The sequence below is a fragment of the Actinia tenebrosa genome, unplaced genomic scaffold (assembly GCF_029948245.1).
Source record: "Actinia tenebrosa isolate PJP-AT-01 unplaced genomic scaffold, QUT_ActTen_1.0 PGA_scaffold3__52_contigs__length_22856419, whole genome shotgun sequence".
Classification (NCBI taxonomy): domain Eukaryota; kingdom Metazoa; phylum Cnidaria; class Anthozoa; order Actiniaria; family Actiniidae; genus Actinia; species Actinia tenebrosa.
In genome coordinates this window covers 2,588,610-2,615,210 of record NW_028292580.1, presented here as the reverse complement: position 1 = coordinate 2,615,210, position 26,601 = coordinate 2,588,610, and the positions used below count along the sequence as shown (strand labels likewise).

At 42.3% G+C, this 26,601-nt stretch overlaps 1 protein-coding gene and 1 non-coding gene across 2 annotated transcripts; one reads left to right on the top strand and one right to left on the bottom strand.

Moving 5' to 3' along the window:
* Nucleotides 1-931: 931 nt before the first annotated feature.
* LOC148907711 (uncharacterized) lies at nucleotides 932-3,259 on the bottom strand. Its single transcript, XM_089035723.1, has one exon. The coding sequence runs from the start codon at nucleotides 3,257-3,259 to the stop codon at nucleotides 932-934; it is 2,328 nt and encodes a 775-aa protein (XP_088891849.1).
* Nucleotides 3,260-14,300: 11,041 nt separating this feature from the next.
* Nucleotides 14,301-14,373, top strand: Trnaa-agc (transfer RNA alanine (anticodon AGC)). Its single transcript has one exon. It is a non-coding gene; the product is annotated as a tRNA-Ala (tRNA).
* Nucleotides 14,374-26,601: the final 12,228 nt, after the last annotated feature.

The window sequence follows — 26,601 nt, the reverse complement described above, 5'->3', positions numbered from 1 at the left end:
GTTTGTCTTTCGTTGCAACCTGGCACTCGTAACATTGGTCAATAGCGTTGTCTATCATGTGATTCATATACGGGAACCAATACTTCTCTCTTAACATTCTCTTTGTCTTTGTCTTCCCAAGGTGTCCTAGACTGTGTCCTATATTCACTACTTTTCTTTGAAGATTCTCTGGTAGTACAATTCTTTCCTCTCTAAAGATCAATCCTTCCGCTGTTGATAGTTCTTGCTTTATGTGTGTGTAGGGTTCTATGTCTCTGTCTTTTCGGAATTTCTCCCAGTCACCTTTCGCTATCCTTTGAGATAGTTTCTGCAATGTCTTGTCTTTCAGTGTCTCTTCTCTTATCCTTTCCAGAACTACTGAATGCTCTGCTTCTACAGTCCATTTGATGATCTTCTCGGTGCCGTCGTCTTCTGTCTCGGGTAATGGATGCCTGGAGAGGTAGTCTAATGGGTCGGCTTCGTCCTTTCCGGGTTCATAGATCAGTTCATAGTCTACATCTTGCATCTGCATAACCCACTTCTCAATCCTTGGAGGCATATTGGTCTTTGTCTTGTTGAATAGTGGTAATAGTTGTTTATGTGCTGTGATGATTGTGAACCTTGGCGCTCCCAGTAAGTACACTCTTAGTCGATCTTTGGCCCACTTGATGGCGAGTGCGTCTTTCTCTGTCTGGCTGTATTTTCTTTCAGCATCTGTCATTGTGCGGCTTATGAAGTGTACCGGCTGCATACCTCTTTCTGTCTTCTGAAGTAGAGCTGCAGATAAACCCTCGTTGAAGCTTGCCTCTGTTCTCAGGATAATTTGTCTGTCTGGGTCGAAGTACGCCATTGTCTTCTTGTCAGATAGGCTGTTTTGTATTGTCTGGAATGCCTTCTGTTCTTTCTTTCCCCACTGGAACTTGACTTCTCTTCTCGTCAGTTGGTGGAGTGGTCATGCGATGCTTGCGTAGTCTTCAATAAAGTTGTCTAAGTATCCGGCCATCCCGAGGAAACTTCTTACTTCTTCTTTGCTCTTGGGTGCTCCGCACTCTTTGATCGCTCTGACTTTGTCAGGGGATGGTCTCAGTCCGTTCTTGGTAAACACGTGACCAAAGAATTCGATTTCCTCTTTTTCGAATTCGCACTTCTCTCTGTTGAACGTGATTCCATGATCTCTGGCTCTTTGTAGTACTGTTTGCAGAATTTCTTTGTGCTCCTCTTTATCTTTTCCGCCTAGCAGAATATCGTCTCGTTGGTTGAGGCAGTGCGGGATGTCTCCAAATACTTTGAACATCGCTTCATCGAAAACGTCTTGAGAAGATTTGGCTCCAAAAATCAGTCTTCGTGGTCGATAATTCCCCCATGGTGTACTGAATGTCGCTACTTTTCTCGTCTCTGGGTCCAGTGTCATCTGATGGTATCCCTGTTTGAGGTCGAGCTTCGAGAATATTTTGCAATCATGGAGATGGTATATGAAGTCATCGATTTTCGGTGCTTGTACACATCTGCTTCTTTTCATGGATTCGTTGGGGATCCTCATGTCAATGCTGGCTCTTATCATGTGTGGCTCTAGCTCATCTTTCTTGGTCTCTGAAAACTTTGGTTTGGGCTGTACAACAAGGGGTGAACACCAAGTTATCGCTTCGCCGGGTGTGACTTTCTCGAATATCTCTTTCTCTATCCCTTCGTCTAGCCATTTCTTCAGGGGTTTCTGCAGGTGATAGGGTACGTTTCTCGGTTTCTGTGCTATGGGTGTCGCGTCTGGGTCCATCTCAAGCTTGACCTGCATGCTCTCTCCCGTATCTTTCTCTTTGAAGCATCCGATTCCTTGGAATACGTCGTCGAACTCTGTCAGGAGTCTCTCGATGTCGTCTGAGGTTGTGCTAACGGTCTTGATTCTCAGGTCGTTGGGTTCTTTTAGTATTCCGTCTGGTTCAATTCTGAGCATTCCTAGGTCTAGTAGTGTCTTCTTGCTTATGAGTGGTGGTGAGTCCATCTTCCCCTTTATCACTAGGAATTTCGTCTTCACTCCTCTGGTCTTGTTTCTCAGCGTTACTGGAAATTCTCCTTTGACCTCTAGCTTGCTCTGTAAGGTTCTTACTCTTTCTTCGCTTGGAAACAGTTCCTGTATCTCTTGAGATCTGTGCTTGAGTGCTCTGAATTGGTACTCGTCCATTATGTTAGCGCTAGCTCCACTGTCGGGCTCCATGTCTGCGTCTAGGTCTGCTATTCTTAATCGCATGGTGTTCGTCTTTCCTCCTGATCTCACGCTTTTGGCTCTCTGGTCAATGTGGCTGGCTGTTTGCTGTAGGAATTCCTCGTCGGATTCACTGCTGGATTCTGCGGTCTTTTTCACTTGTCTCTGGGGTCTCGCGGTTCTACTGTTCTCTTTTTCTTGTCTCTGTGTTTTGTTACAGCATTTCGCGAAGTGGTTGTATTTTCCGCATTTTAAACACTGCTTCCCGTATGCTGGACAGTCTTTACCTGGTTTGTGTGTTCCTGCGTTGCCACAGTAGTAACACGGTTTTTCGGTGTTGTCATATCCTCCGGGTTTAGCTTGTTGTTGTCTTCTTGCTTGCTGGTTATTTGGTCTATGCTGTGATCTTCTATTTTGCTGTCGTGGTTTGGTTGGTGGTTTGCCACGATTTAGTCTCGTCACCTTGTGTTCGGTTTTCATGTCTTTCACTTGTTGGCTGATGTCTTCGCGTTGGCTTGCTTCGTCTATGAATCGATCCAGATTCCATCTCTTTCTAATGCATTCTTTAATGAGGTCTTCGTTCGACACTGTTTGGATCAGATGTTCTAGGATACGCTCGTCGAGTTGGACTCCGAATTCGCAATCCTTTGCTTTCTCTCTTATCCTTGCGGCGTATTTGACAATTGTCTCGTTGGATTCCATTCTCTCCTTGCTAAATGTGTATCTCGCATGGTGTTTGTTCTTCCTAGGTAGAAAATGGTTGTTTAATTTCCTCTTGAGTTTCTCGTAGTCGTCCTCGATTTCTTCTCCTATCGGTTCTGGTAGGTTTCGAGCAAGTTTCTTGATTTCTGGTCCGCCGTAAATTTTCAAAGCGCTGACCTTGTCTTTGACCTTTTCAATTTCTAAGTAGGATATTTCTTCCTCGAAATCCTCTAACCATTCTTCCCAAGCTCTACCCGTTTCTAATCTATTCTCTGGGTTTTTGAACTTTTCAATACTTAGTGCTTTTGTTGTTGTAAATACTTTGATCTCTGTTTTTTCTGCTGCTGGTGGTTCTGTCGGGTCTTCGTCGTTGTCGGACATGTTTCTCTGCACGTGCTCGAATGACTCTTCTGATTTTTTCTTCTTTCGCTGCTGTTTCTTCTTTACTGGTCGGATCCTAGTTTATCTTGAGTTGATTTTCTTTCTCTTGAGTTGATTTCTTTTCCCTTTTTCTTGGTTTCTGCTTCTTTTCGGCGTTTTTAGATCCCATCCTCGTCGCCATATGTAGTGACTCGACGCCATATCTAGATCAACTATTTATTATTCACAACTTAGCTAATTATCATACATGATTAGTTGCTATGGATACTACAGAGAGTTTATAAAGTAACTCATGATCCAAAAAAGGATGTCTCCGATTTTTGAAATTTAATTTCTTTCCAAAGTTATGACGCTTTTTACTCTAAAAAACACTCCAAAAGCAATCGTCGAACTTTGATCAAAAATAGCGAGAGATATAAAACAGATATCAAAAATCTGGGACACCCTATTTGAGTTTATTATCTCCTGAGTATGTTAAGACATTTTTCGCAAACATAGCTTAAAATGAACGTGTCCGTTAACGTTTTCACTGAGGCATGGTCAAATTTCGCTTCGAGGACAATAGTGTAAACAACAATTTAAAAAGTCGTATTTTGAAGATGTCTTCATAAACTATGTTTACTCAGCTTTCAGAAAATGTACACTTTGTTTGTATTATAATATAAAGCCAGCGCGTTATTTAAGTTTGCGCGCATAGTGGTCGTAAACTTATCCTAATACCTTAACTTTCGCATGCTCGTGGAGAAACGAGGGTTGTCAAATGAAATTAGCAAAAATACTGAAGCTTCAAATAGGAAATAATTTGTATCTTTATATAAATGAAAATAAAAAAATGTCTTTTTTATGGTGTGACTGTTGCATACTGTTGAACGTTTGAGGTAATCAAACCCACGGTGTGCGTGCACACAAACATCTACATCTACATCTACATTTTATTGTCAGCAGGAACTATACATTAAGTTATCACGCTCACTATGGGAAAATGAAATAAATAGATAAATAATAAAAAATAAAAATAAAATATAGAGTATATAGAATAGCCTACATCATAGACGAGACATGCCCCCCGCCACCCCGACTCCCACGCCCGCGCAGACAGACTTTATGGTCTGTCTTAGTGCGCATGCCCGAAACCCGGAGCGACAGAGAAACATGTCCCATCCCTCAATCCAGGCCACTCCATATAGATATAAAATATAAATATGAAATTTATAAACGAAAATAATAAAAAAATCAAAAAATCATCTAATTTCTAATGAATTCTGATAGTTTCACTTTAAATGTCTGGAGTGAATTAGCCTCCACAATATCAGCAGGTAAACTGTTCCATTCAACAATAGTTCTTGGAAAGTAAGAAAATTTATGTACGTCCTTATTTGTTTTAATACTTTGGTACTTGAATTTATGCGAACCTCTAGTTCTAGTTTCTTTTGCAAGTGTTAGCCTAGATTTATCAGTTTCAATAATGTCATGTGTTATCTTGAATATAGTTGTTAATCTTGCCTCCTTACGCCGGTCACACAAAGGTTCCCATCGTAGATGGTGCATCATTGAGGTGACACTTGAAGTGTATCTATAGTCTCCAACACAGAATCTTGCTGCACGTCTTTGTACGCGTTCCAATTTGTCGATGTCACATTTATAATGAGGATCCCATACGGTACATCCGTACTCCAACTTTGGTCGAACCAGAGACCTATACAAGGTACACTTGACATCTCGATTGCAAAACCAAAAATTTCTCTTAATTAAGTTCAGCACTAGTGTAGCTTTGGATGTAATTTCTTGAATGTGGTAGTTCCATCGTAACTTGTTGTCTAATTTGACAAAGGCTACTAAACTAAATAAAACTAAACATAAAAATAAATACCTTAAGAACGCCTTCAAATTTTCGGGCATGTCAGCTACGGTGTCATTAACGACAACAAAAAGCAGCGACCGTTCCGATGTTAATGCTTGGTGCCCCAACTGAAAAAATATTTGGCACACAGACATTACACATTTATATTATTATACTTACAATGAGGATTTTACCATGAACACCTTTATTTTATTAAAGCTGTTTTTTTACCTGCTCGAATGACCCAATTGATGGAATCCCATCTCCTCCAACATCTTAGTCGAACCAAAGTTGAAGCTCTGTTTAGATGAAATGGAAAATGAGTAAAAAGATAGAATAAAATTGTTACATAGACTTTTTGAATACACATGTGTACATATAGGCTTTATATGCATAATATAACACACGAAATGCTTTGTTACTTAATTAAGAATTAACAAAAAATAAAAAGACAATAAGTTCAGTTACCGAGATTGTCGTTGTCCCACTGCGTAGCACATTCTTTCAAAGTTCCAACTGAAACAAAACAAAAAATCCATATATAAATAATGTAATAATGTAAGTAATGTTTAATAAACGAGCAGGAGTGTTTTATCGGGTATAAAACACGAGGCGCAGCCGAGTGGTTTTAGACCCGATAAACCACGATCTGCGAGATTATTGAACGGCTTAGAAAACTTATGATGTTTGTTCTCATTGTGTACCGACTTTTTTACGAAATGAACCAAGTTTGATAGAGAAAATCCAAGTTAAAGTTTATGCAAATGAAGACGAATCTTTATCAGATATAAAATCACCTTCATGGTCATGATTTCTATTGTGTTTTCTTCATGAATTATTAATGCGTTTTCTAATGTACGAGAAAAAACAACAAAACAAACAAAAATAAAACAATTGGGAATCTACAGAGTACGATTAGTTAGTTTTGTAATTATAATGCTTTATATAGAATCCTTTCCTTTAAGGTAATTGATTTTGTGTATAATAAACAAAAACTTGCAAACTCTTCTCGTACAATTCGGAAGTAATAGTGATTTTATGAAAGATTTCAAATCGAACTCGCCTAATTTGATAATTTAATAATTTTTTTAATTTAATAATTTAATAATTTAATAATTTAATAATAATTATTAGTAATATTATTATTAATATTATTACTTTTATTAGTATTCTTATTATTACTATTATTATTATTATTATCATTATAATGGCTCGTCCAATTTTGAAACATTTCAAAACATCATTCGTACCTATAAATTAGAAATTGTACTTGAAATTGTGCGATTTTATATACTTATTACCTCTTATTCCTTCACCATAAAAAGTTGGACTCTCGAGATCCATTCCGTATTGGATAATGGTCGAGCTCTGAGGATTATTGAAAATAATCCGAAGAGCTCGACCATTATCCTATTTAATGTATACTCTCATTGTTTTCGAAGAAAAGAAACCGAATTGTCAAAACTGTTTTGTTCGTGTTTTACAATAAGCAGGCTAATTAATGGTTTATGTTTAGAGTGTCTTTTTTAAACCCGTTGTTCTATTAGAACTTCTATATACAAAGCACACAATAAATCGGAAGTCTTATTGGTTTCAAGTGAGCATAATAATCCATGCGCTTTGTATAGGAGTTCTATTGAACTTGTATACAAAGCTTCAAATTATATGTTGGAATTCCACTATATCGCAAAACACCAATGAAACGCTTTGAGCTTTTGCATATTCACGTTCCTATTAATTGACTATAAAATTGAACTTTGGCTTTTCACATGTGCATTTCATTGAGTTCACTTCACGGTTCACTTCGCTGAGATGGAGACGTATGAAGAGTGCTGTTGCGAAATGTTAGCGGTCGACAAGGACGACGATGCAATCCTATCGCAATTGGTGGACAGTTTTGAAAACGAGAACTCGTCTTTAACTGTAAAAAGTGAGTTTGTTTAAAAGTATGATGATTCTGTTGATTATTTTATGTGATGCTATTGTCTTGACTTTTAATTGCTTGTAAATATGTTTCCAACTAAATGAATTCTTTATTTTTAGCTATTGAAGAGGAGCAAGGCGAAGAGCCTCAGCAAAGTCGTTTCAAGAAAATGCAAGAGAGGAATTTAGTAGAACTAGCAGAGGAGTCAATTCCAACTAATACAAAGAGTAAAGCCATGTGGGCTTTCCGTTTATACCAAAATTGGGCAATGTGGCGAAAGAGCGGTGACTTTTCTAAAGATGAGAAGTCTATGGTTTCTGAAATAGTGGAGAAGACGACAGAATTGTTGGATATTACGCAAGACGAAAACCTGAGTGACGTTGTTAGCCAATTCATCGCTGAAGTTAGAAAGGAAGGAGGTGAACGGTATCCTGCCAAAACATTGCATGAGATAGTGAGTAGTTTGCAGAAGTATTTTGAAATGAAGAGGAGAGTAGTTAAGTTTTTTTCTGGAGGGGCATTTGAAAAGCTAAGAAAATCACTAGATATCGAAATGAAAACTTCAACCAATAACAAGCTAGGCTTGCATCCCAAGCAGGCACAAGTAATTTCTGAAGAAATAGAAAATTATCTTTGGGAAAACAAATGTCTGGGCGATAGTTGTCCCAAAGTTCTGTTGAGAACAGCCCTTTATTTAATAGGTCTAAATTTTGGCATGAGGGCTGGGGATGAACATAGGAAATTGACCATAAGTAATTTTTCAATGAATACTGATTCCGAGGGGAGGGAATATTTGCTTTATTCGGAGGGTGTGTCTAAAACTATGCGAGGTGGTTTGAAGCATCGCAAGTAAACGCCCAAAGTTAGTAGGGCATATGCTAATGTCCAATGTCCAGAGCGATGTGTGGTGCAAATTGTTAAGACCTATATAAGGCGTTGTCCTAAAGATGCATTAGAAAAGGCTTTTTATTTAAAGCCTTTGCAAAATTACAAGAAAGGAGAATTATGGTACTGTAGTGTTTCTTTGGTTCATAATACACTTAAGAATGTAGTTCAGTCAATGATGAAGGAAACTGGGGTAGATGGTTTTTTCACAAATCATTCTTTACGAGCAACAGCTGCGACTAGATTATTCCAAGAAAATGTTGATGACAAATTAATTAATGGGGTAACTGGCCATAGATCAGAGTCTTTGCAAAGCTACAAAAGGGTATCAGACAATCAATTAGCTAAGGTTTCCAGTATTGTGCAAGCTAGCCAAGGGACCAAATGTAGTGCAAGAACGGCAGTTCCAGCCGTGCAGCCCAACTTTTCGGAGATTGAAAGTAATACGGGGAAATATGTCTGAATGTAAGTGGTGGCAATTGTAATATTACAATTTAAAACAATTAAGTAAGTACTGTTCATGCGCATAATGATGGCCAACTATAATGAAATATCCTAAACAATGAAAGGTCATTAAAAGACGTTTTTTTGTTGTTGCTGTATGTTTTGTTCGTAAACTACATTTTAAAATTAATTTGCAGACAGGTCATTATTATGCCCACCGAGATGGAACAGGAGGTCATTATTTCAACAAATAATGACCTACTGTCCCATCTCGGTGCACACAATAATGACCTGTCCGCAGTTTTCATTTAATTAATTCATCAGCCCCACTCTTCCCTGCTGAATTCAAAACCCTCCCCGGCTTTAAGAAACTTAGATTATCAAAAATAAAGAATACTTCAAAACAATGAGAGTATATATTAATACTGACAAATACGCTACCACTCATGGTCCCTCATGTACGTTCGTCAATGCCTTTGCAAGACTTTTTACAACGTTTGATCCCTCTGCTACTCTTCCTTATTTCCTTGGGTTGTCCGTTCCGTTCACATATTCAACAGTTCCTTTGATAAATCGCCTTCCATTTCAACCTGATTTCCCCTTCCATGGGCGTGACGTGTTCAGCATGTACCATCGTCACAGATATTTGTTTTCGCTTAATACCGGCGAATTACCAGAGACCCTTGAAGAGTTCGTGTACGATATTGCACGGGAAATGTGTCGTCATAATAGAGATGGGAATATTCGACAAAGGCAAAGAAGAGGAAAATTAAATTTGAAAAATCAAGTGTTGTTAGTGATGATGTGGCTCCGTAAATACCCTTATCTGGATAGCCTGGCATTGTTATTCGACATAAGCATACAGACTGTGTCAGGAAGTATATATCATGTGGTTCCTGTCCTCTGGAGATATTTCCAAAGCCAAATTACATGGCCATCGGTTGCAGAATGGAATGCTATGCGAGGTAATTGGCCATCGTTTCCAGATGCTGTAGGGTGTATTGATGGAACGCCCCATAGGATATATAGGCCAGAGCAAGAACCGCAGCGTGAGTTTTATAGCGGACATCGCCATTACCATCTCATTACTCAAATTATCACTGACAATGAAAATAACATCAGATTTTTGCAAGCTGGATTTGTTGGAAGCATGGTTGATTCAATGGCATACAGACTTATGACTCAAGAAGATTTGGGCAAGCACTTGATTTACTTCCTGGGGTCATTCTTTTGACCGATCAAGGATATCCCGATGCCCTTCCACTTGTGACTCCATTTAGGCAACAGAAAATCAGGGGAATGGAAGCAGGGATCATGCGACAGCGTGCCCGGAAATTCAACAGACGCCTTAGTCACTATCGTATTACAGTCGAACGTGCAATCAAAAATGTAAAGACGTACAAAGCTATAGGATCTCTTTGGCGTCACCCACGCTGGTTCCAACCACTTGCTGTTGAGCTCTGCACATTCCTTGCACAGTGACACATAGAATTATTCCAGGCAATGTAAACATCGCAAGAGTAATCGTTGTTGACAGTCACCCATACACGTTAAGTAAGAATTGCGTTGTTTCGTTCCTTCCAATGAATTGCATTTAAAACCATCTAACTATATCAGATTTTGTATGAGCTGGATAAATTGGGTGGTTTGTAAACTCATTTGAATATTTAGTTGACTCATTATCATAAATAGTGAGCTTAGTGCGCTTACACGGAACTTCTCTACTATCTACACTAGAATCTACACTAGAACCTATACTAGATCTACTATCTACACTAGGATCTACACTATATATAGAGCTAGGCTACCATCTATCAAGCTATCGGCTATTGGCATGTACCTGGCCTGAAAGTCCACACCTGGCTGAACTCATTAGTGAATAAGAATTTTGCACTAATTATTTTTTCAACATGGATGGACGGTTTGTTTTGTAAAACTGAGAAAGAGTAGATCGTGGTCTTGATATCTAGTAGGTTTTTTTGACTCGCAAATTTTGCAGAACACAGTCCTCTATTGTTTCAAGTGACGGGTGTTTCTATTGAACAAATATATACTGACAATCAAAGCATGATACTTAGTTGAATAATGAAAAGAGCTGTAACTAAACTTTTTTTTGTATTCACATGCAATGAGCGTTTTATGAATAAAAGTTGTTCCTTGGGCAAGTCATCTAATTGTTTGTTTTTTGATGAGTCAACTTCGTAGAACTCAGTTAGGGTGAAACAAAAGCATAAAGTAAAAAGAGTCTAATCCTTTAACGATAGGCTATAAAAACTATATTTCATGAATAATTAGAACATTTTATTTGGATTAATCTTTGACGTAAAATCTCAAAAATAGATCGTCCCGATTGCGTTGGTATGGTGCAATCCAGCAAACTAGAAAATAGATATAGCTGACCACCCCTCCCCCTACAGCACCTCATTTAGAATAGCTATGACGTCGACGTTATTACGGGCCCGGAGTAGGGTCTGGAGGAGAGCACCGATTCGCACCGGTGGTTGATCCACGATCCACTCTGATCCACGATCCACCTGGTGCAGAACCTCACTATAGAATACGTCACCGTTATTACGGGCCCGGAGTAGGGTCTGGGGGAGAGCACCGGTTCGAACCGGTGGCACCTGATGCAGAACCGGCACTTCATATCTACTCAGAACCCCAAAGAGAAATTATTTACACTTCCGGTTGACGTCGCCGTCGTAGATTTTACAAATCTTAAGGTATCTATTGTTATCGCGGCTGCAGATTGCCAAGTTGGATAGGGTTTGTTGAAAATTGCGGGAGTCCTCAACGGATGTAATGTCCTTGTATAACTTAGTATCATCAGCATATAAAGCAGCGATTATACCATTCGGGGTTTACTGTAGGTGCATTAAAAAAGGAGTGTTCTGTGTTCTATCCATTCTCAAAAGAATCGTGGACATTTGACTTGAAGGTTCTCCTGAAGGAGCCTAGGGTTGTGGTTTATCTTTTATTGATTCTGGGACCTCTTGTGGCGCCTCTTGAATCTCCTTCTCCTTGTCAGGGATCTCAACTACCTCTTTCTATAACTGAAGCAAAGGAGAGAGAAATGAGAGTAACGAAGGAGAAGTAAAAATGCAATTATCAGAGAAAGAATTAATGAAGAAAGGAAATGGTGAAAAATAATATAAGATTCGAAGCGAAGAAGGTAAAAGCATATAAAGAGAGGGCAATTGAAAAGGAAAGAAAGAATAAAAGGAAAAAGGAAGCTAAGTAACAAAAGACCGAGGGAAAAGGAGAAAAATAAATAAAATCAGGGCATATAACTTATGCACTTTTGGTTTTTTGTTAGGTTAAACATGAACATACCATAAAGGCTCAAAACAGCCCAAAACGACAATAATGACAACACCAACAAAATAATAAAAAAATAAAAAAATTGTGCTGAAAGACTTTTCAAAGCATTCGGATAGACTGCAAAGGGTTAAACTATGGCGGATTATAAGTGCAAAACACTTTTATAAGTTTAATATCTATTCGACAATTTAAAAAAAAAAACAGAGTTGGATAACTTAGAATTTCAGGTCACCCATCCAATTACTAACCTTACTCAAACGTGCTTGACTCAGCGTCTTGGAAGCCCAAGTTTTTTCCACTGGGCCACAATTTTAGGAAATTAGCACAACAATAGCCATGACAACAAAGACTGAACCAGATAGACTAGATTATTTTCCACTTGAAATCAACGTGCCAGTGCGTGGCAGAGTGCAAGGGATTAGCTGTAGATATGGTCTGGGGGCCGGCTAGTCTCTCCCCTGATGCTTAGGCTAGAACACTATCCTGCGTAATCCGTACACCCAAGGGCAGAGGGACTTAATCGCCGTCATGTCCGAAGTCCATACGATGACCCAGCGGATGTCTCGGGGTATGGCATGAAGGCACTACTATTAATCTTCTGTATTTTGGAATTAATGATGTAATTAAAGTTGGTGGACGTGGGTTCGATTCCCACCATATTAACCGTACTTACTTCTTTTTCTTCTTCGTTTCATCTAGCCACAGATCGTTTTTTTTATTTATTTATTGTCGTTTATAAAAACGACTTTTCTTATTTCGAGAAAATGAGGATTGTAATTTTTCCTTTAGATTTGATGTATATTTTCTTGCTTTCATTCATCATTAACAGTTAAGCGTTCTTCATCTCAAAAAGTCGAGCTGTGCTATCCTCGTTTACAAACTTTCTGGGAGCCTCTACAAACACGTATTATGCCCTCGGTTGCGCAATTTGCGGTTTCCCTCATCAAACTATAATCCTTCGATACGATATTTAGCGGACTCCCACCTATTGAAAACATAAAAATTGGGGGTAGTGATGGCTGAGACAATTTGATAACCGTCAAAGTTTAATACCCTTGGCATCCTTTCCTAGTTCGAGCGCTACAAAAACAAAGTCAAGCCCCCCTACTCATTTCTCAAAGATCCATCTCGATTGATTGCTACTATTACTTGTATTCATATTGAAACAGTTGTGAGCAGAGTGGCGCAGTGGAAGCGTGCTGGGCCCATAACCTTGCTCTGCTATGTAGTTTTATTTATTATTATTTACATTCCTTCCTTCCGTCGTGTCTTTTTGTTGTTTTTCACTTTTGTGATCAGGTTGGTGATTAATAGTCTTTACTCAATCAGAACATTTATTTAACAAAAGATTTGTCTTTGTATGATGAATGTTCTGGTTGAGTGACTTTTTAAAAAGAAGTCCAAGACCGTAACCCTCTGCTTCTTAAGCATTGCGCTTTCTTATTGGCTTTCCAGTCATAGTCTTCGTATGCTTTAAGTTTCTCTGCTTCCATTATTTTTTTCTTTTCATTTGCCCTTTTAATTTTTTTCATTCGAAGGTACTACAGATGTTCTACATACTTCCTAACCAGATCCTCTGTAACTGCAAATTTCCTTGAGAAATTCTGATGATGACAATTATTATACTACTCTATTTTGTAATGGCCCACCCTTCTTAGTTATCAAATTTTATCAACAGCCCACCCCTTTGAAGGGGTTCAAAATTATGTGACCCACCCCCTGATTTTGCCCCCCACCCCCCTATACTTTATGACCAGTCCCTAAAAAATAAAGATAATTGAAGTCATGTACGAACCTTTGTGTTTAGTTCCTCCTGGTGTGATTTCACGACTTCTAAACTTGATGTGGTTGTATGGTATGTGGTTTTTTAAAATTTTTATCGGGAGTTTGGGTTTGATCTTACTGCTGCTTTAATATTTTCTCGTTTGCAGCTTTCTCAACTCAGAGGTCATAGTCTCGATTTCAATTCTTTTGCTTTTTATATCTTTATGAATTTTTCTGTGTTCAAGGTTACACACTGGCACTTTACTGTAAATATATCTCGGTATTTTTGATTTTATTTTTGCTTGTTTCCCGGCGTCAGCAGCGGCATCCGCCATCCGCCATATTGACAAATATATCCCCTACTAGGTGTAGGTTGTTTTCTTTGTCGCATTACAATTCCTCAGGGAACCCGGGCTGAATTTAGGCGTCCATTGGGTGAATTCACTCGTTCATAACGTTCCATTTATGGCAGGCCACCCCTTCCCTTTATTTCATTCACTTTCTCGTCTCCAGTCCATCTCTTTTCCCTTTGCTCCACAGGAAGCCCATTTGCCCAAAATCCCATCTCCGATCCGAAGTGAGCGAGTAGCCTGAGGAGGAGGCTAAATTCGAGCGAGCATGGGGATTAAAGCGATACATGGGGAATTAGTTTACCGTATAATAAAAACAAATAATGCATTTGGCTTTTGAGGTTCAAAAAATTTTTAACAGCCGATCTCATGTCTTTTTACCTGCAGATGGCTGCATCTATATGTTTGACCATCCTCTCGAGTGATATCGATAAAACATTTTTACAATATCCAACCCTTGAAGTAGAGTAATGTGATAATAGTGTAACTAACATGAGTAGCTTAGGAGAACGAGGGGGATTAGCTCAAATGGTAGAGCGCTCGCTTAGCATGCGAGAGGTACCGGGATCGATACCCGGATTCTCCAACTTAAGTTATTTACTGTACCTGCTCTTCTATCTAAATCCCTGGATACTTTTTTTATCTCATCTAGGTTATTGATTTATTTCAACTAACAGATTTGTATGAGAAACTATTTTTGTTATATAGCTATTTATAAAATAACTGTTATGAATGTCGCGTTCTGATTGGTTTGGAGCGCGTGCATTATGAGAGCACATTGCACGCGCGCGCACTTTCCGTTGCGGCATTCCTATCTATTATCATAATTTGTATTTTATAAAAGAAATAAAAAACTTGCTTGCTGTGCTGTGTGCAGTCATAAAGCACTTGGGGATTGGCAGAACACTCGAGAAGTGTCCAGAAGCAGTCCGCTAACTTCTCCTAACACTTCTCTCGTGTTCTGCCAACCCCCGCATGCTTTATGACAGCACACAGCAAGCGCGCGCGTTTTCTATTTCTTCAGTATTACCCTTGGAGCATCTGTTCATTATTTCATTTATTGGATTCTATAGATGAAGCTTTCTGTGGTTGGGATGGCAACTTTAATTAGGCCTCTGCAGGGCCCAGTTGTTCAAAGCCCGATTAGTGCTCCTGGGTTAACTCTTAATACGACCTATAGAGTTAATCCTGGATTAGAGCTAATCCAGCTTTGAACAACCCGGCCCAGAGCACTAACTTCTCAGACGTTAGCGAGTAAGAGAAGTAAGTGTTTGGCATCATGTTCTTTGTATAACAGCTGGTGAATGTTCTTAGTATGTTGACCCATACTAGATTACTTATTACGAATAGTATCCCATTAGTAGAATACAACCATATGGGGATAACGTTCATTGACTACGTAGTTTAATAAGCAATGTTCTGTTGTTCGATAAAACATTCCTGAACACTGTCAAATAGCAGCAGTATAGGGGAACTCGCGGTCACCCCCTGGAATTACGCGAATATTATCCGCCCTCACGTACGTGCGGCCCCCGCGGGTATTACCCGTAAGGTCGGTCTGGGTATTGCCTGCGTAATTCGATTCGAAAAGTTCTCTACGGGTTTTATCGGTGCCCGAGAGTACTATGCTTGCATATATAGAAGGAAGGAAACTTTTTTTGAAAAGTGTCACAAACGAAGGTTAAAATATTTCCTAGATATAGATGGACGCCATCACAAGCATTCAAAACAAAACCGTACGCAGACTGCGAACTCAGGTCTTGGTTCGGCTGGACGCCGACTTTGCCTTCACGACATTCACAGAAGGAAACGTAGAAGTAATCATGGATGAAGATAGAGCCCAAAAGATAATAGATTTGATGCCTGAAGGTGATTACCGCTTACAACTAACATTTGTTAGCAAAATATTATGACGGCGAATGGGTGATAGAAAAGGGTCGCAACCCTATCCGGGCGTCGGGCAAGCAGGGGCTTTTCGTCTTAAATAAGAATACCAGACCCGGAGCATTGGTAGGCATCGACATATTGTTCTATGAAGTTGCTTACCCTGTTACGGTAGTGATCTATGGTGCATACGAGATTAAAGAACCAGACGTCAAAAAGCTCAAGCCAATGCGACACCCCGGCAACTGCGTAGGAAAGCTGGTAAGAGAATTCTTCGAAGACTCCTCCCGCGGTGGTAAGCTCACGCCAAAGAGAAAAGAAGCCATAAAAAAGTGGGAGCGCGCTACTCATAGGGCCGGAGCAGCCATAGACAACGTCAAGAAATTAGAAATTGCCTTAGAAAGGCGCATAATCGTAAAAGATATAACAGACGGGTACATTTACCCCGGAACTCACAAATACGGCGGCAGGGGTGCTCCTATCGTTATCTATCAACACAACGGCCACGCGTGGAGAGAACTTAGATTTTCTAAGAAGAAAGAAGTGAAGGTCTACGACGACTGCCCTCTTAAGGATTTGATACATGAGAATTCTATTTGGTTAATGGATCCTGAAGGTAGTCAGTTCATAACCCAAAATGGGGTGTTGTACAGACCAAAAATAGAGCAGCAGAGGATACAAAGTGCCTGCGAAACGTTAGGCGAAGATTTCTCAGAAGACGTCCTAAGTAGCCGCAGCTTAGACTTCTTAGCCGCGAGGAAGAGAAATGGTTGTAAACCCACTCCAAAAGAATTCAAAGACGTAGCCAAAGGCTGCGTAGAACATGGTCATGGAGGTTTGTGGAACATGGAGTACGACGAAGAAGAATACGTTTCCTTAGACATGAAGCATTGTTACCCTGCGTCATTCAAAGTTCTCGGAGATTGCAAAGAATACTGCGACCGCTACGGACACCCAGACTCGCAGTTCTTCCGCGTAGCTTTAGATGGTAAGTACGACGCGCCAGCTACGGGATTCGTAAGATTTACCACATGGAAGCTAAAAGAAGACCTACATCCAATAATCTACGCTTGGTATGGTAAGCATTTGCAGGAAAAGGAATGGATACCTGTACCCTTGCTAAAGTTCTTTGAAGAACGCGAAATCCTTACATACACGGCCCACGAAGCCATACTCTGCCACAGCAGTTACACCAAATGGTTACCAGAAGATAACCCCACGGCAAGAATAGTGATAGGAAAGTTCACGCAAGGAGCAAAAGAAGGCGAAAAACACATGCAACGCCGCTTAATAACCGACGAAGGTGAGCTAAGCTTCCACATAAAGCGTGCACATGAGCAAGGCACAATAGTATCCACCGAAAAGTGGGATCATTTCGTAGAAGGCGAACGCGAACGTCATTGGAATACGCTTTGTTACTACCAAGACCATCGCCCGCAGTATTATTACTTGCGCGCTAGCATGCTCGCCTACGCACATATTAACCTCTTAGCCATGCTCTTAAGATTCGACAAAGAGGACGTCCCCCGCGTAGCAACGGATTCCTTGTACATCAAAACACGCAAATTAGAAAAGATAAAGGAATCCTACACCGAAGACGAAATAGAAGAAAGCGGGCAATGGCGCGTCAAAGACGAAGAAATTAAAGCCTGGAGAGAAAGAGTAGAATATCACGGAGAGCATACCCAAGGCCGCACGACCCCAACCAAGGAACCACTCCCCTCGGTTGCAGACCCCATCTCTTACAAACGCTTCTCCTACCTTTATGGTACCGGAGGTAGCGGTAAGACAACACGCGTAGTTAATCTCTTCCCAAGTTTAAAAGTGCTAACACCAACGCACCGCCTAGAAAGAGAACTTCGCGAAATGGGCTACGACGCGCAAACTTACCACAGCTTCTTTCGCTAGAATGGTCAAAAGTAGGGTACCGGAAGCTATTCACGACATTCCCCCAGTGATACTTTGGGACGAGATTTGTACAGTTCCTATAGAAATTCTGCAAGAATTCGTAGATTTCCTGAAAGGAAAATGTCAGGTAATATTCGCCGGGGATCCCTGACAGCCTCCTCCTAAAGCCGGAGAAATGCCCCACGAATGGCTAAAAGAACTAGCCGACCACGTAGAAGAAATTTACGGAGACTACCGCAGCAAAGACCAAATAAGGGGCTTAAAAGCAGAACTGAGAGGACTTAGCGAGGCCGACCAATTCAAAGTGATGCGCAAACGCGTACGATCGAAGAAGTACGAGGACTTTCTCTACCAATGCTATCCCAAAGAGTTAGTGTTAAGCAGCAAAAGAGCAGCACAATCCCGAATACGAAAAGATCTACTTAAAATACACTGGGAAAGGTTCCCCAAGCACCACGTACCCGTCTCCTACAAACCTCGCGACACCCGCATGCAAAGAAGAGACGTCTGCGTACCTGGCACGGACATCATGCTGCAAAACGCAGTAACGCACGACTAAAGCCTGGGTGCCCATAGGAAAGGTAGAAAAAATAACCTCCCATCCGGACTGGCGCTTGGGCTATTGCATGACAGTCCACAGCGCGCAAGGTCTTACCATAAAAGAAACCTTATGGATCATAGACCAGCGGCTGTGTTGGAGCAACCTTATTTACACCGCCGTAAGCAGGGTGGAGTACGCCAAACAACTAAAAAGAGCCTGGGGTCCGCAACTGCGTTATGACAGAACACCAAAGGACGTAGCCAAAGAAAGCATTGCTAAGAAACTCCTTCGCTACAAGCGGCACGACGAAGAAAAAGATTTGACGTTCGACCTATGTGTGGACGACGTCTATAAGAAAGGGGCAAGGTGTGCCAAGTGTAACATACCACTACTATGGAGGTTTGACCCGAATGACGATCAGCAATTCTCCGTGGATCGTATCAATAATAAGCGCGGGCATTGTAGAGGCAACGTAAGGCTGACATGCCTAGAGTGCAATCGGGCGCGCGGAGCAGCACTACTTTGAGTCTTTGGGGACTATGAGCAGCTCTTCCTTGACGAATCCACGACTTGGGCCATCTAGGTAATACAACAAGGGCTGCCCTTCCTTGGTGACGGACTTCGAAATGTCATATGTTTCCAGAGACCGAGTTAGGATCCGTGGCTCTCTTACTGCCACCTTCGAGTTCCCCCGGCTGATAAAGGTATCTGACCACTATGTCGCGGGGGAGCTTTTTTTCCTTTAGTCCGACCGCCCTTGAGCTTCTGACGTAGGACTTGTAGTCCACGTGTTTCTTCTTTATGGCGTCCTTGGGTTTCAATCCCGTAGCCCTGGCCTCCTCGTTGTTCAAAGCCGCTGATGACCTGGGGGAGCCTCTGAGTCCATTCCCTGTTGCGTTTGGAGGGATCTTTCAGCTCTTTCCAATACTGGTATCCAAAGAGGCGCTCGGCCAGGGTCTTATTGAATCTTTCGACAATGCTCTGGCCCCTGTGGTACTCTGCTTCGGCTCTCCTAATCTTGGTGCTGTGGTCTTTCAGGGTCTTGGTAACCACGCCCATGAACTCTGTTCCCGCATCCACTTGCAGCAGCTTGGGCCATTTCAAAGCGCGCTTATAAATCTTACTCAGGGCTTCTGCGGCTTCCCCAGAATCCTTGCTGGTTATGGGTTCGGCGTCCTTGTATCTGCTTGCGATATCAACTACGGTCAAAGCGTATCTATAGGTCTTTCTTCTCACCTTGTCGTGCGGTAAGAAAAGCAAATCTGCCTGATGAACTTCATTGGGGGCATTTACGGTGAAGCTGGGCCTGGGAATGTACTTGGGCACGGGAAGATAAACCTGCCAGAGGGTTTGTTTTCTTAACCAGTTCTTAGCCGTTTCTTCTGATACCCTGGCCGCGGCTGCAAGTTTCTTGATAGCTGACGCTCCTCTCCAATAGCCTTCGGGCCCATAGTAAATCCTCTTGAGATTGTACTCTACGCGGGGCATTATATGAATTCCAAGACGAGATTGATCTTTCGCCCGTTGAAATCCACCGTCTCTCCGTCCACTTTAATGGTGATGTTTATGCTCGACGCCAATTTGCAAGACAAGTCATAGCACAAAGAAATGGGAGCGTATTCTACCAGGTCAAATGGATTACCTTTGGGCGGAAACTTGGACACAAGAGAAGACTTTTTTCCATTGCTGTAACTATCAACCAAATCGCAATAGACTTCATAAGAGGATGCAACTTTCCATTTCACAGGTATGGCCGTGTTGGTAATCGTCTTGCCTGAGACGCCTAATAACGATCCCAATGCATCGTCTTTTCCTAGGATTACTGAGTAATCGTTAGGCAAGGCATGCGCGATAGTAATTTCGTGCGGCAATCCCGTGGTAAGAGCATAGCCGTACTTTGCTAATTCCTTGGCCAGGGTTATTGGAGTGCAATGTCCATTGCGCAGCATTACGCCTTGATAATTGTTAGACCCCTTATGCTCAGTGACCATGCCATTGACCAAGTTATACCAAGAATTGTACAAAGAGCAACTTATGAGCCGAACCTTATGGGCCTTGATGGGGGGATTCAAATAAGTGGTAAAGTCATTCTCGTCGCTTTTCAAAAAGACGATCATTATATAGAAGGCACTTACAGTGCCCACGCCAAAGCTGCACCTCCAGCCAGCCCTGCGATACCAACGAAGACCAGCTCGCTATCTTTTTGTCTTTTCGATGGCTGGTAGTAATTCTTAAACTGAGGTTTGCTAATTGTGAAGTCGGGATGCGCCTGCGCTTAAAGTTTAAAAGCATAGTCTGTATTTTCGAAGTTCTTGTCGGCCTGCATCTTGTCCGCGTAGTTCCTGTCCAACCAATCCCTGTAAGCTTGTCTTTTTTCATTCCAAGCAGCCACATCCCTTTGATACTTTTCCAGCGCCAAATCATGCCTTTTCCTCTCAGCAGCGCCACTATGATGGCCTCTGACTAATCTATCTAAATACTGACCACCATAATTAGCTCCAGTAAATGCTAAAGCTGCAATAACTCCGCCTGCAAGCAAGCTAACCATTTATATCTTAGAGGGGATGTACTTTTCCTTTTGCAGATAATCCTTTAGCATGATAGCCCCGCCTACGGCAGCGGTCATCTTAGCAAAATTAGTAAAGCTCTTGCTTGGGTCTTCAGTAAAGTCTTCCTTAAGTGCCTTCTTACCTACCCAATCAATACCTGCGACATCATCTTACCTACCCAACCAATGCCTGCGACAATAGAAGTAATGATAGCTGCCTCTTAAACAGTTTTCAATAACGCGGTTGACATTATATTACAAAGCGAGAAGGTTATTCCATTACGGGTGTTCTGCTTCTCTTAGGGGGCTCCTGTGTCACGTGCACGGCTTTTAATTCCACTTTTGGCTTTGCGGCGGCCTTCCATTGAAAGTAGAGACTGCCTGCGGCCAAAACGACTCCTAATGCGCCAATTACGTAGCCCGGGTTGATAAAGGATTCCTCTTCTTTTTCCTCTTTCTTGGCTTTGTTCTTCCTATTCATCTCTGCGAGCTTCTTCCCCGCAGCTACCCTGCCCGGGGACTTGGCTTTGGTGATCTTCTGCTCCTCTTCTCGAGGCTGTTCCGCTGCGCTTGGTTCGGGTTCACTCATTTATATTAAGGACTTGAAGGACTTGATAAGTAACTTAGGAACGACCTGGGAATGACTTGACAGGTACTTAAGGATGACTTGGGTATGACTTGGCTAAGTACTTGAGGCGACTTGGTCAGGTGACTTGTCGTCGACCTCCGCAAGTGCTACAGTTAGTACCCTTTCGACTTCTCTGTCCTTCTTAAAGTCCTTCCAAGACGTCGTAAGTTCTTTCAAATCAATATGCTGGGCTACGTGAGGTGCCGCAGAAGCGACTGCCATTAACTTACCACACTTCAAAGACAACCACCCACAGGTCATCTTAAGTTCTTGTCCTTCTGTAGTTGCTCCACGTCGTCTATGGGCAGTGCAAGTCTGAGAAGCCTGGCTGCCAGCTTAATAGCGGAGTCTACTACGGCATCGGTAGTCTTACTCGCAAGGGCAGCCTCATACCTCTTATGGAACTTCTTAACTTCCTCTTCTAACAACTTATTGACTTGCTCATGGGTAAGTTCCTTGCCTATCATTTCTTTGCACTTCCCAGAAGACACAAGGATGTTAAGTTGTTCCTTAAGGTTACTTTCGTCTATTTGCATAGGGACTTCATCTATGAGCTGCTCAATCTCCATATATTCTAGCTTGATAAGGAAACCTCAAAGAGAATATCATCTTGGAATGTTGGTGCGTTTTTAGATGCCGCATGTATTCGTGCAATTTTTCCTTGCTTATCTCGCCGCCATAGTCGCTTAAGATGGTTTCCAGGTCCCTTTTACTGGGCGTGTAGAAGACGACCAGGGAGCCTATGTTTTCCCTAAAAGGCTTAGAGACACTGGTAAGATGCTGCGAGAGCAACCAAACGCTAATATTGTCATGTCTGCCGCTGAAAGCAAGCTTTACTAACTCGGAAGTGCGTCTTTTTACGTCATCCCCACAGGCAATGTCATCCAGTATGAGGAGGGTTTGCGTATCCTTAGGGAATTGCCTATGCCAAAACTTAAGATGTCCAGATAACTCATTGGGGTCTAAGATGTTTACAAAGAAGTCGTCGTCATGGATGCCTATGCCTTCCCATGTCTTATTGTTCACGTAGGTAGGACAAAGAAGGACTACGTAATCAAATCGGTATCTAAAGGGTCCTAATAGCTGCTCCACCACAAACTGGGTCTTTCCGCAGCCGGTAGGTCCTACTATAAGAGCATTACAAGGAATATGGTTCGGATCCATAATATATAATGGAGCCCGTGGAAGCAGTCAAAGAGATGGTTAATATTGTCAAAAGGAAGTCAGACCTGGAAAGGACGGTAGAGATGCAAAGGGAGGAGATAGACCGGCTGAACAGGCGCGTGAAGGAATTGTATGAGATGTGCGGCTTGAAGCGCGCAGAGCGGTTCGGCGCTTTGATAACTATGGCAACGTGGGCTAAGGAGTCCGTAGTGGACTTTACGAAATATCCTCTGTAGAATGTTAGGCATTGGTTGTTGTTTTCGTTAGGCGGGTGGTAAGATATGACAAAGGTCGTTAAATGGAGGATAAGATATTGTTAAGTATATATGGAGTGCCCAAATTGTAATAAGACGTTTAGTAGTAAGCAGAGGCTGCAATACCACGTTAGTCGTGGCGTTTGCACAAAGGAGAAGAAAAGTACCATTTGCGAGGACTGCGATAAGGAGCTCAGCACTCTTCAAAAGCTGCTGTACCATGTCAAGAAAGGCGTTTGCCATAAGGAAATTACCACGGAGTGCAATGACTGCGGCAAGGTCCTTAGTACTCACCAACGTCTCCAAACACATAAGAAGATACACGAAAGACTTTACCAAAGAATTACGAAGAGTTATGACTTGGAAGGGGTAGATTGCTACAAATGCGAGGATATCATGAGCCGCTGTGAACACAAGGATAAAAACATAGAGAATCGCATCCGTTATCGAAGGAAGATCCATAAGACCTTCCCATTCTTTGACGTTGCCGAAGGTGTTCCTTGGGGAAATACGGAATATTGGAGGCAGGAATGTGATAAGTGCGGATGCATAAGGGAAGAGGAGCATATCCCCAACTGTCTTGGGATTGGTATGCTAAACGTTAATCACAGTTCTGAGACCCAATGTTAAATGTTGTTGTTTGGTTAGGATGACGCAAAGCGTCTTAAGAATGGCATGTTGTTTGTTGTTATTTGGTTGGGATGATGTTAAGGAAGCAAAGCGTCTTAAAAGGGTCTGTTGTTCGTTGTCGCTCAAAGAAGAAATACTTTACTTCTTATGTTTCCTAGGAATATTACCAATTCTCAAGACGCTTTCTAACCCCTAACAATTAACCCAACCAAGTAACAACAAACAACATGCCATTCTTGAGACGCTTCGTGGCCATTAACATCATCCCAACCAAGTAACAACAAACAACATGCCTCCTTTAAATAGTTTCCAGCGGGCCCTAAATATTTGATTGCTTACGTAGTAGCGTCCTTTGGGTATTAGTATATATGGACTGCATCACGTGCGAACTACCAGCAGAATGCCTTTCGACACCTACCCCCAAGCCGCGCAAAAAAGTTACCTTTGAACGAAAAAAATACGACTGCCTCCATTGCGACAGTATTTTCCACTGGTGGCAGTATTGACCACTGATGCCCGGCCGACCCAAAGGCTCGTAGGACCTTGGCCGACGCCTCTAACCATGTAGAGGAGACTCCGGCTCGTACTTAACTACATCAAATGCCCACTTACCATCCTTTTTGCCATGACTCATAATATGGGTAACCTCCTGCCCCTCGATGGCGTATCGTATCCTATCAGGTGCCCATAGGGTGTATGTTTTTTGTGTGGCCTTTTAGGACCAACCTCAGACGGTCAATGTCTTCGAAGACGACGTAATTCTTTATCTCGTAGATTTCCCCTACCGTCAGCTCCCTCCAATGTGTTTGTACCAGCTTCAGTGCGTTGAACTTGTCTTTATTCATATATCTTATGAATTTTTTTATGGTGTGTGTCCAAAGTGTCCATGCTTTTGAACTTCTTGCAGCAGTAGCGGCAAGACAGCCTAAGGCCGCGGGAATATTCCATGATGCTTCTGCAAATCTTGTCGTAATCGTTGCTAATCATTACTTTGAACCCATTTTTTTCTTAATTGCGTAAGACCTTCCTTTGCTCCTCGGTCAGTATCCAATTCCCTTTGGGCGTCTTTAACTCTAAGCAGAAGCCATTGTATTCCTTGTGGGCATTAAGGATCGCCAGATCCGGTTGCCCTTTTTGGCATCCCTTCTGCGAGCACTTAATTCTCTTACCGTCGGTGTCTTGCAGTTCTCCGAGGCCGGCAATTACCAGTAGGTTGGGGTAGTATTTTCTGATGTAATCTACTACTTTCTTATGTAGGTCAAATTCGTTTTCTATCTTGAATACTAATTTGTTAGGGCCGTCGAATCGCTTTTCTACCATGTATTTGCCTGTTTTGCGTAGTGCCGGTAAGACTTCTTCGAATACCCAATCGCGAAATTCCTTTGCTTTGGGTAACTTAGAACTAAAGATAAGTTCGTAGAGACCAGGTTCCGAAATATACACAGAATGTGGGTGGATAGTAGAAGGGCGGTGATTTGGAGCCCCTTGCAGATCGACCCATCTTTTCTGGTATTTCTCAGATACGTGGGCTCTAATTGCATCCTTTGAACGTTCGTATTCCAACGCCAAGGCTACCTCCTTTGCTTTGAAGTACAGGTTTTCGCCTTGCACTATGCATTGCAGTGTTGTGTCGTCTTTGCAGAAGTTGCGTAACATGGTATATTTGGGGGATATTTTATCTTTTTTCAATAAGCAACGCTCTTTAGCTGATTCATTTCTACGCTTAGCTGCGCGTCGCTAACCACGAAGACGTAGCAGTTTATCTTCTCGCCGTCGCCCGCGGAGGAATTCTTTGTGCGCTTGATCTCCAACGTAATGCCATCCTGGGTGTTGACCAACCGCAGCCCTTGGCCATGCATACTCTCGTCGTTGGTAGTACGCATGTCGATCCACAGCGCGTACTTGTCCGTGAAGAATTCCCGGGGACTAATTTTGTCACCAAACTTTCTCATTGCCTCCCTGTAGATGTCTGCGGGCTTTATTCCCTGGGAGTAGACCTTGTTAGGTACTCCGTTGATATTTACCCCCACATTGGTGATGCCGGGGTTATGGAAGGCTTCGCTGTTGCGCTTGCCGGCCTCGTAGGGCTTAGCAAACACCAGCATTAGCCCGGTCAAGCTGCGCCTGGGGAGGTTAATGCTTTGGTTGATAACCTCGTCCGTCTTATCCAGGAAGCTAAATGTCTTGTACATTACTACGTGGTCGTACAGGAATGCCTTTCGGGCGCTATACTCAGCACCCGCACTGCGGGCCAACTCCTCGCTGTGCACCGTTTCGTACTGCAGCTCTAAGTTGGTGATAGAATAGGGATCCACGGCCCCGCTAATCGCGGTGGACATCTCCCCAAGGATGTTAGTCGTATCGGCCAGGGTTACTTCGAACTGTAGTTCGCTTAGTTGCTTGCGGTAGTACACGCCGTGGTTCGTAATCACTTCAAAGTCCAGCGGGATGACATACTTGGTACCATAGGCCGTCTTTATTCGCTTTGCATCTGCTACTGCCGTCTCTCCGCCGGAGTCCGTGGACCGCGTCTTAACGGGCGTGCGGACTATACGCAGGATGAGGCTGCCAATCCCTTGTTCTATCCTTTGCGCGCGGTCAAACGCAGTCAACCATAGGTCCTTGTACGTGGTGTACGAATCGTATCTGTTCAAATCTAAGAGGGATTCCCCGGCGAATTTGACCCTCATCTTAGAGACTAAGTTGCGGCCTATGTTATTAACGCAACACCTTTCATCCGTGGTACTGGGCTGCACCGTTAGGTCAAACCTTAGCGCTAACGTACCAGGGACTAATACTAGGTTATCCGTTAGGCGGGGTACGCCCACGTACGAGGTTTCTCCTGGCTTTGCGCTGGATGGCGAGAATGTGACCCGGTGAAAGGTGCGTTCTGCCTTTAGGCCGCCAACCTGCTTAGGTAATACGTTGGGGTTTAACTTTGAGCTTATCATATATAATGGAAGTAGAAGGAACGGATTTTGACCCCACCACCGAGGAAGGTCGACTAAGCATTAACAACGACGATCTCAAATATCTGTTGTCTGACATGGACGGACTAACCCTCTTTGAAAAGGCATCGAGGAGATTCGGCAAGACCAAGGCCGTCGTCATAAACAAGTTTAGATCTGAACATCCATACGAACCCATCCCGGAGTACCTGCAAATGGATGAACTCGGGGAGGTTCCAATGGTCCCTAGCGCCCAATGGATGGAGGCAGTTACCATGCGAATGGACGAATCCTTGCATGATGACGAAC